Genomic DNA, 21,192 nt, shown 5'->3' with positions numbered 1-21,192 from the left:
CATTTACAAACAAACCATTTTGTACCAAAATTCCGTGCGTTTGGCTGGAAATGATTATGAATCTAGGTTGGCAGCGGAAATGCTACGCGTGCGGTGCTTGGCCGCGCATTAGGTCGGTGCTGGCACTCGCGTCAAAATCATCCTCGCGGTCGGAATATGAAAGGTACGTGAAATTAGGGAAATGCAGTTAAAATCAGAGTCAAATTAGACCTCAGAATATGGCCGATGACATTAATGGGGCTGGTGTTCCTCGGCTGCTGCTCGAACGTCTACTTTCTGGAGCTGCTCGTCAAGGAGGACCCGGGAATCGGCATCTTCGCCACTTTTTCTCAGTTCCTTTTCATCGCTCTGCACGGATTTGTCTCGTCAGCCAGGTTGGGTCTTCCCTTCTCTAATATCACGTTTGAAAAATTAAAAAAAAAAACAATTTAACGATTTTACTAAGATTTCTCATGTCATTTTCTCAAAAATATCATTTTTTTATAATTGATGACACAAAATTAAAAAAAAAATAGATGCGGAACCAGAAAGCCTCAGATTCACGTAAAGCACTACGTGTTGCTAGTGATTTTCTTCTTCGTGGCCAACGTGTCCAACAACTACGCATTCAACTTCAACATCGCGATGCCGCTGCACATCATCATCCGGTCGGGCTCGCTGATCGCCAACATGGTCATGGGGATCACCATCCTCAAGCGCACCTACTCCAACTACAAAGTGGCCTCCGTGCTCACAATCACGATCGGAGTCGTCATTTGCACCCTCGAGTCGGCCAAAGTGGTCACCAAAGACACAGCTGCGCACAAGGAGTCGACCGGCATGGATGACCCTGACCCTGAGCTGGCGGAGGCAACCGCCTCCGACCCGAACACAGAGTTCCTGTGGTGGTGTGTAGGCGTCGCGCTGCTCGTCATTGCACTTTTTGTCTCCGCACGCATGGGAATTTACCAGGAGGTAAGTTAGTTGTGTTGTCTAAGTAAGGGCAACAAAATTTTAAAATTACTTAAAGAGAAAAAATGCTTTTATGAGAGCTAAATTTATCCTTTTCAACATTTAATATTTAATTGGATATTAAATTTATTTATTCCAACAAAAAAGACTTGATTTTAATAGTTTTCAATTAACCTAATTATTTTTCTACCGTTGGGGTATTTATTTAAATCAATTATACATGTTCAACTTTTTTAAAAATTGCCACAAAAACAGACTAAAAAATTAATTTTTCTGTGTTTTTAAAAAAGACCGAATTTTGCAAATCTAGTTCGTTTTTAAAAATGTTCCTCTAGTTTGTTACTTTTCTTTCATGGAATATTGATTTAATTAACCCTCGATTTCCATAATAGCTATTTTAAAATATTTTTGTTCTTACGTCCATCACAGACATTGTTCAAAGCGCACGGAAAGCACTCGGAGGAGGCCGTATTCTACACGCACCTGATGCCGCTACCCGGCTTCATTTTCCTCTACTCCAACATATTCACGCACATGACGCTGGCCGTCGAGAGCCCTCCAATCTCGGTCCTGGGCGTCGTCGTGCCCTGCACGCTGGTCTACCTCGCCCTGAACGTGCTGTCCCAATTCATCTGCATCAGCTCGGTGTATGCGCTGACCACAGAGTGCACGTCGCTCACCGTGACCCTAGTCGTGACCTTGAGGAAGTTCCTCAGCCTCGTCTTTTCCATTTGGTACTTCCAGAATCCGTTCACTGCTTACCATTGGCTCGGCACTTTGCTCATCTTCGGCGGTACCATTGGATTCAGTTTGTCATAGGAATATTGTGTTTATTATTTTACATCTAAAAGAACAGCCAAAAACGAACTTTGGTCTAAGCAGTATTACTTGAATTTTAATATTTCACTGACTTTCTTAACTCTTTAGGTAGACATTTTTCTCATATTGTGCGGTTGTGATTACCTGCTTGTAAAAATGCTGTGTCATTTCAAATAAAAGATTTAAACTAGCTTTGAGATTTAAATTTAAGCTAGTCACCATGCTTTTGTAAGTAGTTTCCGACGTGATATATAATTTAGATAATTTTCAGCATTATTTGCAATTTGTTAAGGCTAATGAATGTCCCATTATTTTTTTTCAAATTTATTTGTTGGAGTTTTGAGATTGGGAATTTAAATAAAAATGAATTAAGCAATGGCGGTTCTTGTTTTAAATCAATTTTCTCGCAAACTGCATCGTTTAAAAGATAGAAAAATAGGGTACTCGTCTTATAAGATTTTTTTAAATATAAAATTTTTAACATTTTAATAATTATTAATTTTCCCGTTGAGCGTAGAAAAACCTACTTTATAATAATTATTTTAAATTATTTTAAACTACATTTTGAACCCTCTAATTTTTTAATATAATTTTAATCAAAATTTTTGACTATGCTGATTACAAAAAAAAAACTGTAGCTATTATATTTTCAAACAATATTTACTTAAAATCAAAAAATCGAGCATAATTATATTGGAAAAAATTGAAGAGAAAAAATAATCGGCTCAACCGTTCAAATTTCCTGGGTGCACCTCTTGACGGCGTTGAAGAGGTAGTGCTTCTTGGTGTTGATGAGGGCCTTGTCGTAGGCGGTCTCGCCGTCGGCGTTCTTGAGGCTGGGGTCGAGGCCTGGCCAGGAGAGCAGCAGCTTGAGGCACTCCTTGTCCGAGCGGCACGAGGCGGCGATGTGCAGCGCCGTCTGGCCAGATGAGCTGGCCGCGTTGATGGGCGCGCCGTGCATCAGCAGCTTGATGGCGCACCGGTGGTTGCCCCACTTGCAGGCCGAGTGCAGCGGCATCCAGCCGTCGTTGGTCGGCAGGTCGGTGGGCGCGCCGCGCGACAGCAGCAGGTCCACCATTTCCACGCGGTCGCTGTAGCAGGCGCGGTGCAGCGGCGTGTAGCCGTCCGCGTCCTGCGTCCGCACCAACTCGGGCCGCGTACGCAGCAGCTCCTCGGCCATGTCCATCTCGCCGGCCTGCGCAGCCCACAGGAACTCCTCCTCAGGGTCGCCCGACGTCGGCCGCGGCTCCGTGTAACTGGCGTCGCGGAACGCGTAATTTTCTGGATCGAAGATCTCCTCTTCTGGTGGCTCTGGATACTCGGATGCGTCCACGTCGGACAAGTCCTGCCACTCATCACTGTCCGAGCCGGCGTCCGACATTTTAATTTGGTCTGTAAACAATAACAAAATAACCTAAGTTATAAGCGAGCGTGATCAATTTAATTTAAATGTAAATTCTACCCTGCTTAGAGAAATTAAGGGAGTAAAGTTTAAACCAGTAGCAATATTTTTTACGCTTTGAGTAGGAAAAATCTTTGCACGAAATTTTTTCAAGATTTTAATGCCTTCATATTGGTCAATTCAATTTTTAAATTATTTTTTAAGTTGGCCGAAAAACAGATTTTATTTTTCTATTACAAATCTAAAAAACTACATAGATTATTAAAAAAAGAAAATAGATCTACTTAATTATTAATAGTTTACAGGGCAGAAAATGTTTACCACTTATTCTTGTGATGATACTTTGTGTAATTTTTAGCCAATTTTTTCAGCAAGAAGTACGAAATAAATGTAATTCTTTTCCTGTTCACTGAGGTGTTGGCTTAAATCACATTTCTCGTCCTCAATTACCTCAACTGTTCCTTAATTTTCTGTCTACCTCAAGCAAGAGTCAAGGTTCAGGCAAACTATTGAAAAATTATAAATTAAGAGCAAAATAAGTTAAATTAAAAAAAGAAATTATTTCAATTTAAAAAATAAATACGTGTGAATTTGATGCAACTCTTGATAATTTTGAGAGCTATACCACTAAAACTTGTATTTATATATAGAAAAGAAAATCATCTTTTAAAATAATACTAACGTAAAAACATTTTAATTTTCAAGCCTTGCAAGTCATTTCAACACATTTGTAAGTAGTGGTATATTGACGAAAATACAGAATGAAATTAATACTAGCCAGACTCAAGTGATGAGAGAGTTTAAAGTCTTGGTATAATTTTTTTGCCATTTCATCAATTTTTGACAGTTAAAAACTGCAGTACAGGTTTGCCCTTTCACAATATTTCACCACAAACCAACAAAATTTGTACCATCGAAACACATTTATTGCGTTACTTTCCCTTAAAACACCAATTTCAATTTGTAAAAAATCACAATTCCACTCTAAACACTCACAACTGAATACACAGAAGGAGAGAAATGCAATCAGGTCAACAAATACATGTTGAGTTTGTCGACGGTGTCCTCATACTGGTGCACGTTGCGCATGTGCACCTTGATTGAGGAGCGCTGCGAGAACTTCTTGGGGCAAAACTTGCATTGGTAGGGCTTCTCGCCGGTGTGCGAGCGGATGTGCACCTTGAGGGTGCCGGCGGCGGCGAACGCCTTGCCGCAGAACTCGCACACGTGGTTCTTCTCCCCGGAGTGGACGACCAGGTGCAGTTCGAGGCCGTGCGCGGTGGCCAGTTTCTTGCCGCACAACCGGCACTCGAACATCTCCTGCTCCCCCTTGTGGCGCTTCACGTGCTTGATCAGCGCCGGCTTGCGGATGAACGCCGCGTCGCACAGCTCGCACTTGAACTTCTTGCGCTCGTCCAGCGGCACGTCGTGCGTCTGCACGTGGTACTTGAAGCCGGTCGAGCCTTTGAACTTCTTCTTGCACACCTGGCACGTGAAAATCTGTTCCGGCCGGCCGCCCTCGTGCTTTGCGATGATGTGCTCGCTCAGCTGCAGCTTGGACGCGTACTTTGCCTCGCAGCGGTCGCACTGGAACGGCCGCTCGTTCGTGTGATACCTGTCAAGGATACATTAATTTAGATATTATAAAAAATAAAATGTCTAAAAGTGCACATGTTGAGAAGTGCAGAGGAAAATATAAATAAAATTGGAAACTCTAATAATTAATAAGGGCTCATTAACAGTTCGAAATAATGTTTCAAAAAAATTCAATTTTTGTAACATGAAAATAGTTCTAAAAATTATGGTTTATTTTTTTACATTTTCATTGAAATAACATTTTTTTCCGTTAACAAAAATTGAGGCAAGACCATTTCTGTACGTTAAATGTAGGAAATTTCATCTGCTTTTTGAATAGGTTTATTTTTCGGTTCTACGATTAACCACAAAACCTTACAAAGCCCAGAACTAAACCTTGTGGGAAATTTTTAATTTTTCCCGCAACGTAAAAAATGAGCCACCGATCCATTTCTCTCATTGAATAGTGTCTACAAATTTAATTTCAGATAAAATGCGCATAAATGAATTTTAAATTCAATTTTGAAATTTTTGGCAATTTAATTAAAGGCCCACTTTGATGAAAATTTTGAGCACACGAATCGATTCCTGAGGGTCAAATTAGGTAAATTTGACATTTTTTCCGACCAAAAAGTTCAAAAAAGCTTCTAAAATTATCTATTCAAAAAATGTTCACCACACAAAGAATTTTATCTTATTCCGCATTTGTAACTAGTTTGTACGAGCCTCTCACCTTCTGACGTGGATCTCGCAGTACTCCTTGATGAGGAAGCCCTTGCCGCAGAAGCGGCAGACGTGCGACCAGTCCTTCTTGTGCTCCCTGACGTGCAGGGTGAGGGCCCTCTTGACGGCGAACCTGCGTTCGCAAAGGTGGCAAGGGAAGGGCCGTTCGTTGGTGTGCACCGACCTGACATGCTCGAGCATTGAGCCCTTGTCCTTGCACACCATGAAGCACTCGGCGCAGGTCCACTTGGTGTCCTTGAGCGCCACCCTGTGCACGTTGCGCTTGAGGTGGCTGGCCAGGATGAGGGCCGTGTTGAAGTTTGCGCCGCACACCTGACACTGGAAGACCAGGTGCTCGGCGCCGCGGTGCTGCTCGAGCAGCTCCGGCCGCGAGAACATGATGTTGCACTGCTCGCACACACGTATCGACGTCTCCGAGCTGTCCAGCTGGATGCGGCCGCGCGGCTTGCTCTGGTTCTTGCCGATCATCTCCAGCAGGCAGCCGGATGAGCCTGGAAGGTTCAACTTGGCGTTCAACTCCTCCGTCTCCTTCATTTTGCTGCTCATCTCGGCCAGCTTCTCGCAGATCGACGACTCCCGCTTTGGCTTTTTGCTCTCCCTGCCAGGACAGGAGGAGGACTTCCGCTTCTTGGTCGACTCTGGCTGCTCTTGCTCCGGCTCTTCGAGGCACAGCGACTGCGTGTCCCCCGCGTCCAGGAAGGACAAGTCCGGCGGCTCCTTGGAGGTGGCCAGCAGGGCGCGTAGGAGGTCGTCGGTGCGCTTCATGGCCGCCACGAAATCGTGCACCTCGGCCAGCTTCAGCACGCACGCCGGACACGCACCGCACGGCAGACCGTCATCCCATGTCGGCTCGAAGCGCAGGTTCTGCAGCTGGGCCGCCAGCTCATCGCTCCGCAGGTCTTTTCGCTCCGTGCTCGCGGCGCCACACAGCCGGCAGAGGTCCGACAGATTCGAGCCAGACTCTTCTTCCATCGAGGCAACTTCTGCAATAAAAGACGCAGTCATAAATTGTCACAGAAATACAAAATTTTGCTCTTACTTGTAACTCTACTTTTCAGACTGTGGAATGAAATATTTTTGTTGTTCTCAGGATCTTCAGTGATTTTTTTTCTTATAAATTGGAAAGAATACCCATAACTACTTCATGTTAAGAAGCTTCTTTTTAATTAAAAAGGCTTTGCACTTTTTTCGAAACTAATTTTCGTGTCCGAAGTCCGAACCTCAACTTTTTAGCACTTTGATCCTTTTGTTATTGTTAACTGTTAAGTCTGGTTGATAAAGCATTAACTAAAATTTCTTAAATTATTCATGTATCATGAACAATTATCCCAAGGATTGATTGGCTGCCCAAGAAGATTTTTAAGTAGAATTTGATAATAAGTCGTAATTAGCACAGCCATCGCGGAAATTAGGTATTGTCCACATGAATCCCATTAGCTAAACCCTTGGTTCAAGATTTCAGTTAGATATTTGAATTAAGATCATTTTGAAGCCTCAACAGTTGGATTACTGTTCCTTCACTGTGAACTTATGATTAAACTTGCTTATTGGGTCAATTTTCTGAAAAAAATGTGTTGGTACAAATTTTCCGTCAGTTTTGTAGCCTAAATAAAAAATGACTGTTTTAAAATGGATATAGTATTGAAGATGCTGCATAAATAATTTCAGTTAAAGAAGCAAAGTTATATTTGTGTATTTCACCCTAATTGGGCACTGTGTCATATACATCAATGTGCTGATGAGACTGGAACTAAAATAATTCGAGAATAGTTGGCACTGAGGACAGCGAAAGACAAAAGTCTGTATAAAATGAAACATACGTATTTTACAATCACTATGTTTGTATTCAGCGAGATTGGTCCTCCAGTTTGACGAGTTTCAATTGTAAACCATCATTTTTTGTGCAGTCATGTCTTTGAGAGTCAATTAGGTCAATAAAATTCCTGTTGCATCTGCAGCTGTAAAATGGAGAGGAGTGCCTCACAGTGACGTGTTTTAAGAGTTCCAAGAATACTGCAAATTTAGCGGGGCACGAGGAACAACAGTACCATTTGACTTTTGAATCGATTTCTAGTTTTTCCACTTCGTCTTCTGGCTCGAGTTTGATCTTGTTCAAGAGGCCGGCCTCTCGCTTCTTGTACAAGTCTGTCTCGGCGCAGACTTTTTTGCCGCAGGCCACGACGCAGTGCAGCAAGCCATCTACCTCGATGTTAGGGTGTTCCTTGCCAAAGTGAGAGATCAGTTCCTCGGTGGTAGTGAACGCCAAGCAGCAGCAGTTGCAAATTATCCGTTTTTCACGCTGCGGCACCTCGAACACCTTCATGAGGGCGACCTCGGAGCTGCGGTTGGTGAGCAGGCCGCAATTCAGGCAGTTCCTCGTCCTCAGGGGCCCTTGGCCGGCCCGCAGAGCGACGCTACGGGCCAACTGCAGATTGGTGTAGCAGTGCGGACAGTGCGAGTGGATCTTGAGTACGTGACGCATCACGCATGTGTTGAAGTTGGTGAAAATGGGGCACAAGCTGCACGTGTACTGATTGCGCAAATTGCCGTGCAGCCCGATCAGGTAGTGCTCCTCGAGTAGCTGCTTCGAACTGAAGTTGGCCTTGCAGGCGCGGCAGGCCCACGCTGAGTGCACGTAAGACTTCAGTTCGTCGTTGTAGACAAAGTGGTCGAGGTACTCGGTCTCACTGAGAAAAACAATCCGGCACTCAGAGCATTCGCACAGGAGATTCATGGCACTTCGCAGCAGGCTCTCCGTCTTCAGTCTTTTCTCAAACAGGCTGCAGTGCGTCAGGTCGGGGTTGACCCAGAGAGAACGCAGCGCGAGCACGTTCACCGCGTTGCTTACGAAGTTGCCGTTTGCGTTCCGTTTCATCGCCTGGCGCGACGGGAGCACATCGCTGAGCACCTCAATCTCGTCCTCATCTATCCGGTGCACTTCTCTGAGCACCTCAACCTCGTCCTCATCCAACTGAAGAGAGCGGACATCTTGAATAACAGGTGGAGGAGAAGAGGAAGGACCTTGAGGATCAGGTAGAGGTGGCGAGGGGGAATCTTGAGGAGCAGGTGGCGGGGTAGAGGAATCATTAGAAGGGGAAGCGATGGGCGAGTGGGTGACAGACCACCTCTGCTGCACCAAGGACGTTGACTGGGGCAGTGTCTGGTCGTTCATATTGGCCGGAGGGGCTTGAGAGGGGACGGTGGCGGAAGGTGGTCGGACGGTGGAAATTGATGCGGCGACCGCCGGGGCACGGAGAGGACTAACCACCGAAACTGGCACACGGGGGGTAGCTGATGGGGTAGGTGTCCATACCAGTGTTGATGGCTGGGGGGCCGGGGGGCAGGGTATGGTGGGTGCGACGACCGATGGAGTAACGAGGAGGGGAGCAGCTGCACTCGAGGTGTTGGGAGTCAAGAGGTAAGAAGTGGTGGTGTGAGAGGTTGAGGAGCTGGGAGCAGAGGAGAAAACAGCAGAGGTGGCTATCGGGGAGGGTGAAGGCACTGATTGGATGGGCGGACTCTGCATGGTGGAAGCTGAGGGTGAGTTTGGGTCGGGGTAGCACATCTGGAGTGGAGCTGCGGTTGAGGATGCTGTCTGCTGCTGAGAACTCTGTTTCGGTGTGGCGAAAGGCGACCTCCCAGACACCAACCTCACGGTACTTGACAAGGTTTTTGGCATCGGTAACGCCCTGTTCTGATTGATTAGAATGTGCTTCTCTACCCCATTGCTGTGAAACTTGACAAACAGCTGGTTGGGTTTGGCACTCTGTCCGCATAGCTTCGTATGCTGCCGAAATGCAATGGTGTTGGATAAAAACCTGGTATTGCACTTTGCGCAAAACATGTAGCTCATGTCCTTAACGAGCGGATTAGTCTGCACAGAGTTCTGGGTGCTTGGTTTCATCAGCGCCGACAGCGGCTTCAGTTTCAGCTGTGGTCTCGGCGCGGGGGAAGTAGCCGGCTCCGAGTCTTTGGAAGATTTGTCGTCGGCTAAAATATTTTCTGGCACTTCTGCTGCATTCTTATCTTCCTTCGGCTGAGCTTCACTCAAGTACGTCTGTTGCACTTTCAACGCCTTGGAGATGAATTCATATGCAACATTCATTTGGGTCAGGCAAGGTACGCAGATGAACTCAGGCAGACGTTTGTCCGGCACCACGCTCACGGCGAACACCGTCCTGTACATTTCAGCTAATTTTGAAGACCTGAACACCGACTCCATGTTCGAGATCTTCAACTGCATGGTGCACGTTCGGCAATCAGAATATTCCTCGTCCATTTTCTGCAATTCATAATCACTAGAGTTGCAGTTTGCTCATCGATCGCAACTCATCCTCCCGTCCTGTAAGCAATGTTGAACGCGATCTCATGTCCAGACGGGTCCCAAGATAAGCAAAATGTACTTTCATGGCACGCACCAAATTAAATTACGCCAGTACAACACACAACCTTACAATTTGGCAAGCAGTGGATCATAAAAAATTTGAAATTCATTGCAACTTTGCTTTGCAGGAAGAGAGAAGGGAAAATAGTTTTACCTTGTAGGATTTTTGCCTGGCGAACACAAACCAGTTGCTTGGCTCCTCACTTTTTACGGATTTCTCACCATGAGCATGAAGAGTTTTCAATGGCTCTAGATACGAAAATTGAGAATTATTTTGAGATCTATGTATCACGCAGAATATAAAGAGATTCATTGGAATGTGGTTATACCTTATTTTTAAGAGCAGCTCCTTGTTTGTTGAAGACTTGCGACTTCGCCAATGCAGATTCCTAGAAACAAAAAATTTAAAATGACAAATTGCTCCTAGATTAAGGAACAAAACGTGTCAGTTTTAACGATGGACAAAAAAATTGAAATCCATAATATCATGATAACATACATAGACACTTTCATGTAAAAATGTATTGATATATTATTATAAATCTTGTGTAATTTGATATGTATCATACTTGGCAACGACTTTGTGGCTATGTACATACATCTTAAAAACTAACGCTGTAAGCGAGTGAACCAAACTCTTCAAGATTATACTCTGACGACGTTATACATTACATACATCATAACACAGCTCAACAATTTCGATAGTTTTGTTTGTTTTCTATCATATTACACAGTATAATATATGTACCATATCATTGTCTAAATTTAAGTGAACTTGGTAGACGGCTATTCAACAGTGTCACCTACCCTTATTTTCAGAACCTCCAGCGTTGCAGACTTTAATACTGTCCTAAATCCTAAATAATTTGAGATTTGATCTATTTTGGTAAACAATGCAAGAGGGAGCGGGCAGTCGAACAGGCGTTGGGCTGACTGGGCGTTGCTGTTAGATGACTAGATGTGACGTCATCCAAGAGATGGCGTTGCTGTCCACTTTGCTGGAACCGCGAAACAGTTTTTGACACTTTTAGATTACACACGTGCACATTTTAGAGTACGACTAATGCAGAGATTGCAGATACACAAATAGCCAAACGAGTAAAGGACGAAAAATAAAAAATTGCGAAAAATTGAAATGGAGCCAAAGCCAATTGGGCTGTGGAAATTTAAGCAATTATTTTGATGCATTTTCTTTAGGGATTAATTTAAAAAAATATTAGTCATTATGTTACTTCCAGCATTAATTCTAATTATTTTAGAACATTTTAGATTATTAAGAGAGTTAAACCCTTCACCGAGAAAACACGATAAAAAAATCGCAACACACCCCTTTTTTGTACCACACCCCCATTTGTACTAGTCATCTACCATAGTAACACGTCGTGTGTGACATAAAAAAACTCACATATTTTTAATGTCTCTATGCTCCCATTAAACTCCCTAGCTGCTCACTCTTTAGGAACGTCCTACGTTAGCTCCCTTCCAACAAATTCGTCAACCACTCGATAGTAGCGCGCCGCGCCGATCTTTTTTATCCCCACTTCTCCTCCACTAAAGACTTGGGGGAAGAAATTAAGAAAATAGACGAATGTGGCTAAAAATCAGCGCGCTCCAGCGAGGGTTAAAGGAACTCGGCTTAAAATAGTTTGCCCTGTCATTTTTTGCTCACAATTACAACAACAAATATACACACGAATATTATGATGTAGTATATTATTGTTTATTGTTGTTAAAGATATTTTGTTGTTTAGTATAGTTTTGACGAAAGTGAGTTATTGCTAAACGTTCGAAATAAACTCTCACAGAGTGAATATTTCCCGCACTCTCATACATAAAATTTTCATTTTTCGGGAATCCTCTCAGTTGATGGTACGATATAGCCTGCGAGCTGCGAGTTTTATTCCTTTAACACAAAACAGGAAGAAACAGTGCGCCGCTGCTGGCTAGCGCTTCCAAAACTTGACGCACTACCACAAGTATCGCCATTTCAACACTAAATCTCTCAAAAGGTGATTTCTAGAAGGTAAGTCTTATGTATTATTTATATTTTATATTTCCATGAATTTTCATACATACAGTCAGAAAAAATATAGTTATTGTAGCTTTTCTGAAGCTACTGTCGGAGGTTGGTGTAAAGTACCTTCCGTTTATAGCCGTTCGAGAGCAAATAACACCGCACTATTTTAGCGTAATATTTAACGGAAAGGACACATCAGCCATTTTGCAACCAACTGGTAATAATTAAACAATTCTAGTTGTTAGAGGTCTGAGCTGCTTAATTTTAGGCAGCTGGATGGACCGGCAGCAGCCGAGTTTTAGCTCGGCGGCTGAGCATTAAATTTATTAGTGTGCCGGCTGGCTACTGAATAAACTTTTAAAGTGTATTAGTTTGTTCGGGCTTAACGGCTTAACCGGCTAATACTTTTGAGTTTAGGAAGATTTTTTCTCCATTCTTAAAAGAGCAGTTTTCTTGCAACATTTAAATTAAATATTTTGGGTTAGCAAAACAAATATTTCTCACTCATTTCTGTTTACAAATTTTAGGCAATATAAAAACATTTTGAACATTAAATTTTGGTAACTAAATCATGACATACAAACGCAACCTTGGTTTAAATGGTTTAATGTACGTTTAAAAAATGTTTTTATTTTCATTTTTGACTGGCCACGCATTTATATTAAATTTATAGAATAACAGTGTCACCTCTGTCGGACAGGGGGGGAAAAGGTTTGACCAGCCCGTTGGCTCGCATTGTTAAGGCACTCTCAGGAGTGTCAAAGCAATGTGTGAGGTATTTGAGCAGTTCGGAGATCTAATACTGGCTACCCAATGTCAGAAATGGCAAAAAGTGGTTAGTTTAGTGACTCGAATTGCTCAAATTGCTCAACGGGCTGGGAGGCGCACTGGCGCCGTCTCGCTACTTGCTGGTTTGCACCTTTCCAGCATGCGTGATTTGGCTTCACGGGACAAATGTCTAGCGTTTCAATGCAGTCCTCGGTGCGGAGGCAAGTGGCCCTTGAGTGGGCTGGGTCCCTGTGCGGCCTGGTGCGCCCATGTTATCCGTTCGCGGTGTTATTGGGACCCGGGTTTCAGCATTCGTACTAGTGCAGTGCGCGCCCTTCCCGGTCCTCGGACAGGGATAAAATGAGCAAAAAAAAATTGGATGGTTGATTTTGGAATTACGGGAATTACCCATGTATGACAGAAAGACCAACGAGCTTAGTCTCATTTTCCGCTGAAAGTTTCTTTCGTAGGGCTGCCACTCTCCGGGTTTCGACCGGAGATCGGTCGGAGTTTCGGTCGAAACCCGGAGATCTCCGGGTTTGGGACTGAAAAATTTAACACGGCCGGAGTATAGGGTTCTCCAGGAATAGAACGTAATAGAAGGCTTTATATGTCCTCTTATTTGACAGTTATGACGAAGCTATCAAATTATTTTGCAAAAGTTATAGAAGTCAGCAAAAGTTGTAGCTATAATCATTTAAAGTATATTTTTTTGCTTTTTCCTTCTGTCCGAGGACCGGGAAGGGTGCGCAGTTGCGCACTAGCTCGAATACAGAAACCCGGGTACCAATAACACCGAGAACGGATAACATGGGCGCAACATCTTTTTAATCAAAATTACATGAAACATATTTTTTGTCCATAGAATTTGTCAAAATGGCCGATGAGATGAACCTGCTGTTGAATCTGGGAGTAACTAGGCTTACAAATCTCTTGCAAGAAAAACCTGCAGTTGAACTTGCAGCTCGGAAAATAGTTGAAAACCTCGACTTCTACCTTTCGCACGAAACAGAGTTTAAGATTATGCGTAAGTTAAAGTATATCACTAAAAATAAATCAAAATGTAAATTCATTTTTTACTTATAGCCTGCATTCTGCGTGAAAAAGTTCTGCTAGAGGCGACAAGTTTGAAGTGTGCATTCAGGAATGGTGAACAAAGAGCGTTTGATATGCTGATCAGATTCGTAACGCATTTGCTCGACTCGGAGACCAAATCAATCAATCTGCAGGAACTGATGACTTTTTGCCAGAGTGATTTGAAAGACCGAAGCTACACTAAGGTATTTTAATGCCAAACTTAAAATTGACAAAAATTAATTTTCTGCCCAACAGATCTTGAATTTGATTGGAAGTCACGCTACAAACTTGCAGTGTCTGACAGTCGCCGAGGAGTCTGAAGACGAGGTTGATACGCCGATTAGCGATGAAGCACTGGAAGCAATCGCACGACTGGGGAAGCTGAGAAAGCTCGTCGACCACCGACATTATATTAAATACGAAGAGCTTAGAGCTTATGCATATTTGCAAGACGCTGCCTAATTTGCAGCACGTAGACGTCAAAATCATTTTCGACGCAGCCGATTTCGATGACGTGGACAACTTTAAAAGCAGCTTTGCAAATTTGAGAGCCTTCTTATTCACCTCACATTATTCGGACGACAATTCGTCACTGAATAGACTATGGAACCTTTCTCTCCAGCACCTCCCAAATCTGGCCATTTTCCACAACTATGCGGACACCACAGAAATGAATCCAACCTTTTCGATTTGCGAAGTTCCCTCTCTAACATACAGTTTGCAACACCTAAGCATTTATCCGAGCCACCGCACAGACATAAATTTCATGTTTCCAAACGTCACACACCTCAAGGTAAGGCATTTTGGCATTTTACAATAAATTTGAAACTTAAAGAACATATATAGCGGTTAATAGAATAAAAACTAACCAGATCAACTTTTTTATTTTAGATTGAGTTTTTGATTGAGGACGAAAGTGAAGTTAAATGGATGCTGCAATTTTCAAACATCAAAAGTTTGAGCTTGCAAAATATCCCAACGAAAGAAATCTTGAAGCGACTCTTAACGAAATACGGCCAAAATTTGACCACCTTGATTTTAAATAATGATTTCGTGACCGACGCTCTGAAACTCAACTTCAGATCAATCTTCAAGCTTTGCCCGAATCTGGAAAAACTGTGCCTGTCGGGAATGGAAATTCTTGATGACAACAAACCGATGATGCGCATAGGGAAATTGAAGGAATTAGAATGGAGTCCAATAAGGTATTAAAAAAACTATAAATTTGACCCGTGTGAGTGTACTAATAATTTATTATTTTATTCTAGTGGGAGAAGATCAGTTCTCTCAAACGTTATAAAGGCGGCATACATGCTGGAGGTGCTTTGCATCAAGAATGACAACTTCGAAGAGGAAGACTTGGCATTGTTGTCCGCCCTGATTGAAAAACAACAGATCCTGAGTCAGCTCACCACATTTCGCTTTGAGCACTGCCCTATTCTTGCCATGCAAGAGGCTGACAATGAGAGTGACATATTATCCAATGACGCTCTAAAACATTTCATTAGAAAAGCGGCTGCGTACCTCCCTAAATTGGCTCATGTAAAAATTAACTGCTAATCAAATTTGTATATAAGACAACCTAAACAAGACTTAAACTCTACATTGAATTGACAGACATTTACATCTATTTTTTGTAATTAAAGATTTTCTTACTTAAATTTAAATGCCGGATCTATATTTCCATCTCATATTACAGATTTTGTCACAGAGGAAATTGAAAGACAATATTAACGTTATGTAAATAAATAATTATATCAGCAATAATGTGTGTGGCATGAGGTATTTTTTGCCGTCGCAAATACATACATACATTATAATTATGTACAAAATTAGTTTCTAACTTTGTAAATTCATCATTTTTTAACGGGCGGAAAAAACAAACTGACTCTGAAAAATGTATAACTTTTTCTAAAATAGGAGTATGTATGTAATAAAATTACGAAAATTACACACATTATGTACGCATGTACATAACACTTTCATCAAATCTGAATCATTCAGATTTACTATAACTGTACATACATACCCAGTCACGCTGATAGAACAATCAAAGAATTTAACCAAATTAAATTAGGATGATGTAATGCGTGTAATGGTCGTGTAACTCACACAACCGCTCACGCTCCACGCTCACTACTCTTGCTTTGCCGTTTGCCGTTTGTTTATTATCTGTGCTTTGGCTTTGCCTTGTGCCTGCTTTAGCTTTATTCGCGCTTCGCGCCACAAGCTTTCCCCGCGCTGGAGTTACTGCTGTCTCTTTTCTCATGCATTCTCATTGGCTCCATTGACACCTAAGGAGAGTAAAGGTAGGAGATGCGAAGCAACAGCCAGAGTCACCAAGAGAGGGGCAGGAGTGGGGGGCGAACGTTGTTCGCTCGCTGATTGTCGGTGTTGCATATTGTTTGAACATTAAGCATCAGATGCAGCTGCTGCAACTCAAATTAATGTGAATAATACAATTATGTTATTAAGTAATCGTTAATCGCTTTGGGACCGTAAATCTGAAGAAGTGGATCAACCCCTCGATGCAATTGCCATTGTACAAAAGGTAACAATTTGCGTCATTTTTTACTATTTTAATAGATACATACACATTGCCTTGAAAACCGCGTATGTATGTACATTTTGTGTCCCAGTATGTATGTACGTACCGTACGTACCATAAAATATGTAAAATATTTAAAAAAATAATGCATATAATGTTGGACCACCCAATACTTGTATAATTATCTTTATGAGAATTTTAAATTTATAGGAAAAAATTATTATATATGTACGAATATACAAAACTATATTCCTTTCAATTATTTACATCACGATTAACTTTTAGGTTTGATGATGGTGTTGTTTACGATTTGGAAGAGTCGTCATTGAACGTTGAAAAGTATGAGATTGTATGAACATCCACGTTTGCAGACGCTTTCCCTGCGCGTAGGTAAGATTGCAAATTGTTTTTGCAAGGCTCATCTCGATTTTTGAAAATGGGATTTAAAAGCTAGTTGCCAGCATTACAAATTAAGAGCGTTCATTTTATCATTGATTAAATATATTAGCATGCCACCTTTTATTCAAATAGAGCGATAATAATTATTAACGTCGTAATTATAATATATTATTCGACTAGGTACGATATTTTTTATTATTTGTCAATTATGATCATCATTATGTTTGTTATGTATTATGGTATTTTACGATCCGTACACGCAAATGCAAATTTAAAGCAATAGATGCTCTCAGCAATAGATACCTGAGCCACCCCTTGAAAATAATAATAGTGGACTTCCATTTTCTCTTCACTTAAATTGCATGGTTTTTAAGAACACACTGAGAATGGGCTGTTTGAAGGTTGAACTTTCGTTTCTATGCAAGCAACCGTTTAAATGCCTGGGTTGCTTTTATTTGTTAATTTAAATTCTTGTCATTACTTCATAATTTGTCTGATATATCTTAATGGGACTATTATATGCATCAATATCATTTAGGACATGAATATTGAGAGGTTGAAGGCACTATGTAAATGCTATTTTAAATATCTCTTTGCAGAGTGTTCCTTTGGATATATTTATAATGGATAGACTTGAAAACTACAGATCCACGAGAGCGCCTTTGATGGGTCAGTCAACCTTTGGAAAAAATAACAAATAAACTCATCCTTTATTTATATCAATTTGACAGGAGGGAAGGATCAAGCCAAGTGCAGTCTTGCCGGGGATGTCGTGGATGCGGGCGAAAGGAATCAGCTGGGCCCAGGCATAACCCAGCAGATAGAGCATTATTTGTCCTGACGACTGCAGCGGAGAGGGCGAGGTCATGGCTGAGAAAGACGGGTATCAGGCAGGTGTGCCGAGGCAAGAAGATCATCAAAGAGGCCACATTATAAACAAACAAGTCGCTGTACTTCAGGTAATATTATTTTACTTTTAATAGACTGCCACCGTATGTGATACTCAAAATGATATCGTACGAAAGTGTTGCCTCTAAATTTTTAAATAAACGCATTACAATCAAATTACCCACTTAAGTTGTGATCACGGGGTAAAACACTAAAAATATAAGTTTATTAAAAATAATTAAAAAAATATTGCTCGATGTTAAATCATAAAAAAAAATCAAGCGAACCTCTGAGCGTTGAAAACCAACAACATAATTAGAGTTCATTCAAATATAGGGATCTTTTTTATTTCCACTCTAATAGAAAAAGTTTCCACTGGTAAAGTAATGAAAATCTTTATTCATTAACAAAAAAAAATTGAAAACGTTGGGCGGGTTGTGTAGTCTCACAATACAGCATAAAATAAAATGCTAACATAGGCAGAAAAGCACTTGTCGAATTCTGCTTTGGAGATTTTTTTGCACAGCTCATTTTCATACAAGCACCATCTGAAAGTATTTTTAAATAACAAATGTGATAACACTGCTGAACCTTTTAGATTTATTATTACCTGTTCCTTCGCTTTGCCAAAGCTAGATATCGGTCATGACCCTGGTATATGAAAGCTCCAAAGAGCTGGTATTTTATTTTCCTACCAGAATGGAGGGTGATGTTCAGAACGTCCTCAATTTTAAGGGGCGTCGTGTTTATCGACAAGTTGTGATCCTTCCTATTAAATTAAGAAAACATTTAAAAATAAAACAAGTAAGCTCTATTTAAGTCACTTGCCTGTCAACATAAACAACTAGCAATTGTGGAGACTTTGAAATGTAGCTGGTGCTGCACATTCCCCCTGTGATTTGGCAAGTCTTGCACTCTTTCTCGTCTCGAGTCTCGGTCACGTTCAGTTGATTAACCATTTTCTAAATACATTATATATAAATTTATATGGACATTAAATTTTTAAGTGATTATCATGGCATTACCTGAAGATGATCAGTATTATTTGGTGCACAATTGAGGACTGTAAATCTTTCGACTACCAGTTCAAATATGTCACACACATAGCAACTGAGTTTGGACGTTATTTCGCCTTGGATGAGGTCAGTCAGTGGCTTTCCTTTGGGCTCCTATAAATAAAATCAGCGCCGATTAATTTATATACTAAACTAAAAGTATTTGGGATTTTCACCTCAGCAAGGCGTTGGAAAATTAACTTGCACAACTCTTCTCCTGACATTTCCAAGGATCCAAACAACTGAGTCAAGTGCTGCTCTAGTGACTTTGCCTGCTCCACTTGGAGACTAGAATCCCTCATCTTTTTAAACATGTTGCTTAATTCTTCAGTCAGCTTGGAACCATCTTGGTTGTTTCTGAATAGAGAAGTAATGGAATCCGAGATTAATATTCAAAATTCTAATGTTAAAAAGTTAACCAAATACATTTACACATTGCATAATTAATTTAAATCTTACTCATACTCGATTTCCTGATCCAACACTCTCTGCACTGCTCGGTCGTTGGAGTACAGGATTTGTAGTAATGAGTTCAGGGCTGAGCTCCCTCCGAGGCTCAATCCTACGTCACTTGGAATCCCCTGTGTAACGAATAATTGTTCATTAATAGAGTAATCACTAACTTTTCTTTGAATTTACTGCAGAAGTCTTTTTCCTTTTGGCTGTCTCATTGCTGCTCTCGGGAGCTCCCCGTTTTTCTATAAATTAGTGTGATTTGTTAAATACTAGAAATATCAATAAATTTATCAGCTTACCGGCAACTCGTACAGTTTCGACTGACGTCCGCATTTGGGAACTCTTCCCTGCATAGTTTGTCACATTTTTTGCTGAGGACTCCTTGTTTCTGATTTTGCAGTGGCGCTTAATCAGACTTTCAGTCAGATACTCAGTAAACTTTGCCACTATTTTTGGACCATGATGATCTTTTGTGGTAGCAAAGTTAACCGCAACTTGGGTCTTCTCGAACTGTAATCGGAATTGCCCTGCAAGCTCAGGGTTGACAGTTGACTCTGATGATTTGAAAGCGGCCTTGAAACATTCCACGAGCTTTTGTGCCACCATATAGGTCTCGTACCCAACGTATTTCAAATAGCCGTTAGATAGTGTTAAGGTGAATAGATACGGTAGGGGTGGCACAGCTACTGTTGTTTCCTCTGCCGTGCAGAAAATGTTGTCCAAGCATTGTTCGCATGTTTTCAATTCGGACAGCTTGAAAACCTATTTGGTGAAAATTATAAAGAATAAATTTACTTTTAAAGTTAATAATGAATTTTACCTTTCTCATGGCCCAACCAGCCATGTGGAATGTTGCCAACTGCTCAAAGTCTGAGGAGGAGACTTCAGACATGTCTTCAGTCGTTGGCAGACTCTCGTCGTTTGGGTTTGGACTTGGAGTGGGCCGGGAGTTGGAGAGATAGTCTTGTAAAGTAGCGAGATTTTCATCACCGCTCTCCGAGTAACTTGAGCCTCTTGGGTGCTGCAGAGCCTGAGTTACCATTATTTTCTTCAATGAAGAAATCACTTGTGGTGCGGTAGGGTATGCGTCGCCGCCACCCACTCGAATTTGTGAAAATATATTTTCGTTGCACTCGGTTGTTACTCTGCTTGGCAGCAGGTATTCCAAATCGCCTGAAATAGTATTTTCGTTAAAAATTACGTATGATTGGTGAGACTTTCAAAAAGTATCATGCAAAATCGACTTAGAGATATCCAAATGCAAAAGATTAAATTACCAATTAAAAGATATAGAGCGAAGGTTTTATCATGCAGGTTGTAAGAGAATATACAGTCATGCCGATCACACGATTAAAAATTATTATTAGGAATTACCAGATGCATGAAAGCGAACTATATTTAGTCAAATTAAAGCTGAACATATTTAATTTCAAACCTTTTTGCTGTCTTAAGATGTGACTCCAATCAATATGATTGCCCTAAAATATATTTTTTTTGTTTAATTTCGCATTTTTTATTTTACTATAGCTGATAAAATATATCACAGCTCTAGAATTAGGTAGCTGCAATTAATCGAAAATGCAGGATCTTAAAGTGATAAATATACCTTCTGTAACCAACATTCTATATAATGTCAGCACGGCTTCGGTGCAAATGATGACTGCAGTCATTGCTTGCAGCCACTGCTGCTTTGAGTCGAGGGGCACGATCTGCTGAAATAACAATTTTGTCATGTTCAGGAGCTCCAGTTTGTCTTTGCTGCCATCATTCTTCAAGCCATCGCTCTTGCACCTCGCAGTCAAAATGTCATACCAGCTGGTTACTGTAGATATAAACTGCGAAGTCGTGAGAGCTTCTGTCGGAAGCAGTTGCTTTGTGACGCATACTTCAATGGCCACCGACACCTGAAACGCGTGTAACTATAAAAAATTGAACTTAAAATATAATGAAATGCTCTAAATATATTTAGTAAATTTTAGTATGAATTATCAAACATTTTTTGAACATAAAAGTAAAAATGGATGCGAGTTTTGAAAATGAATTCTGATAATTAATCATGCGCCCCCGTAGTTAATGGCTAACAAAATCTCTTTTTTCTATATCAAATTC

The 21,192-nt window shown here is 41.3% G+C and overlaps 5 protein-coding genes and 1 long non-coding RNA gene across 8 annotated transcripts; 2 read left to right on the top strand and 4 right to left on the bottom strand.

Moving 5' to 3' along the window:
• The first annotated feature begins 61 nt into the window (after window positions 1-61).
• LOC135935332 (UDP-xylose and UDP-N-acetylglucosamine transporter-like) lies at window positions 62-1,960 on the top strand. The gene is made up of 4 exons (XM_065477589.1): window positions 62-163; window positions 209-374; window positions 516-954; window positions 1,381-1,960. The coding sequence occupies exons 1-4, from the start codon at window positions 157-159 to the stop codon at window positions 1,768-1,770; spliced, it is 1,002 nt and encodes a 333-aa protein (XP_065333661.1). The 5' UTR covers window positions 62-156; the 3' UTR covers window positions 1,771-1,960.
• A 543-nt stretch (window positions 1,961-2,503) lies between these two features.
• LOC135937564 (ankyrin repeat domain-containing protein 49-like) lies at window positions 2,504-3,151 on the bottom strand. Its single transcript, XM_065480721.1, has one exon. It carries the CDS (start codon window positions 3,149-3,151, stop codon window positions 2,504-2,506), a length of 648 nt encoding a protein of 215 aa, XP_065336793.1.
• Window positions 3,052-15,889, bottom strand: LOC135935330 (zinc finger protein OZF-like). 2 transcript variants are annotated; one of them, XM_065477586.1, is made up of 7 exons: window positions 15,767-15,889; window positions 10,683-10,873; window positions 10,205-10,264; window positions 10,030-10,124; window positions 5,481-6,474; window positions 4,169-4,787; window positions 3,052-3,162 (listed from the first exon to the last, which is right to left on the bottom strand). In XM_065477586.1, exons 5-6 carry the CDS (start codon window positions 6,461-6,463, stop codon window positions 4,199-4,201), a joined length of 1,572 nt encoding a protein of 523 aa, XP_065333658.1. In that variant the 5' UTR covers window positions 6,464-6,474; window positions 10,030-10,124; window positions 10,205-10,264; window positions 10,683-10,873; window positions 15,767-15,889; the 3' UTR covers window positions 3,052-3,162; window positions 4,169-4,198. The 2 variants fall into 2 exon arrangements, with proteins under 2 accessions (XP_065333658.1, XP_065333657.1); XM_065477585.1 differs by lacking the exons at window positions 10,030-10,124; window positions 10,205-10,264; window positions 10,683-10,873; window positions 15,767-15,889 and having other exon boundaries at window positions 5,481-6,674.
• LOC135935329 (uncharacterized) lies at window positions 7,177-10,023 on the bottom strand. Its single transcript, XM_065477583.1, has one exon. The coding sequence runs from the start codon at window positions 9,768-9,770 to the stop codon at window positions 7,338-7,340; it is 2,433 nt and encodes an 810-aa protein (XP_065333655.1). The 5' UTR covers window positions 9,771-10,023; the 3' UTR covers window positions 7,177-7,337.
• Window positions 15,890-16,034: 145 nt separating the features above from the next.
• Window positions 16,035-20,959, top strand: LOC135935335 (uncharacterized). 2 transcript variants are annotated; one of them, XR_010574204.1, is made up of 5 exons: window positions 16,035-16,288; window positions 16,571-16,675; window positions 17,284-17,353; window positions 17,416-17,643; window positions 20,823-20,959. It is a non-coding gene; the product is annotated as an uncharacterized LOC135935335 (long non-coding RNA). The 2 variants fall into 2 exon arrangements; XR_010574203.1 differs by lacking the exon at window positions 20,823-20,959 and having other exon boundaries at window positions 17,416-17,896.
• LOC135935331 (uncharacterized) lies at window positions 17,952-20,456 on the bottom strand. Its single transcript, XM_065477587.1, has 9 exons — window positions 19,904-20,456; window positions 19,383-19,845; window positions 19,267-19,325; window positions 19,087-19,208; window positions 18,804-18,984; window positions 18,598-18,741; window positions 18,397-18,534; window positions 18,183-18,337; window positions 17,952-18,120 (listed from the first exon to the last, which is right to left on the bottom strand). The coding sequence occupies exons 1-9, from the start codon at window positions 20,123-20,125 to the stop codon at window positions 18,018-18,020; spliced, it is 1,587 nt and encodes a 528-aa protein (XP_065333659.1). The 5' UTR covers window positions 20,126-20,456; the 3' UTR covers window positions 17,952-18,017.
• Window positions 20,960-21,192: the final 233 nt, after the last annotated feature.

The sequence above is a fragment of the Cloeon dipterum genome, chromosome 2 (genome assembly GCF_949628265.1).
Source record: "Cloeon dipterum chromosome 2, ieCloDipt1.1, whole genome shotgun sequence".
Lineage (NCBI taxonomy): Eukaryota > Metazoa > Arthropoda > Insecta > Ephemeroptera > Baetidae > Cloeon > Cloeon dipterum.
The sequence above is the reverse complement of the archived record's forward strand: the minus strand, read 5'-3'. Positions and strand labels throughout refer to the sequence as shown.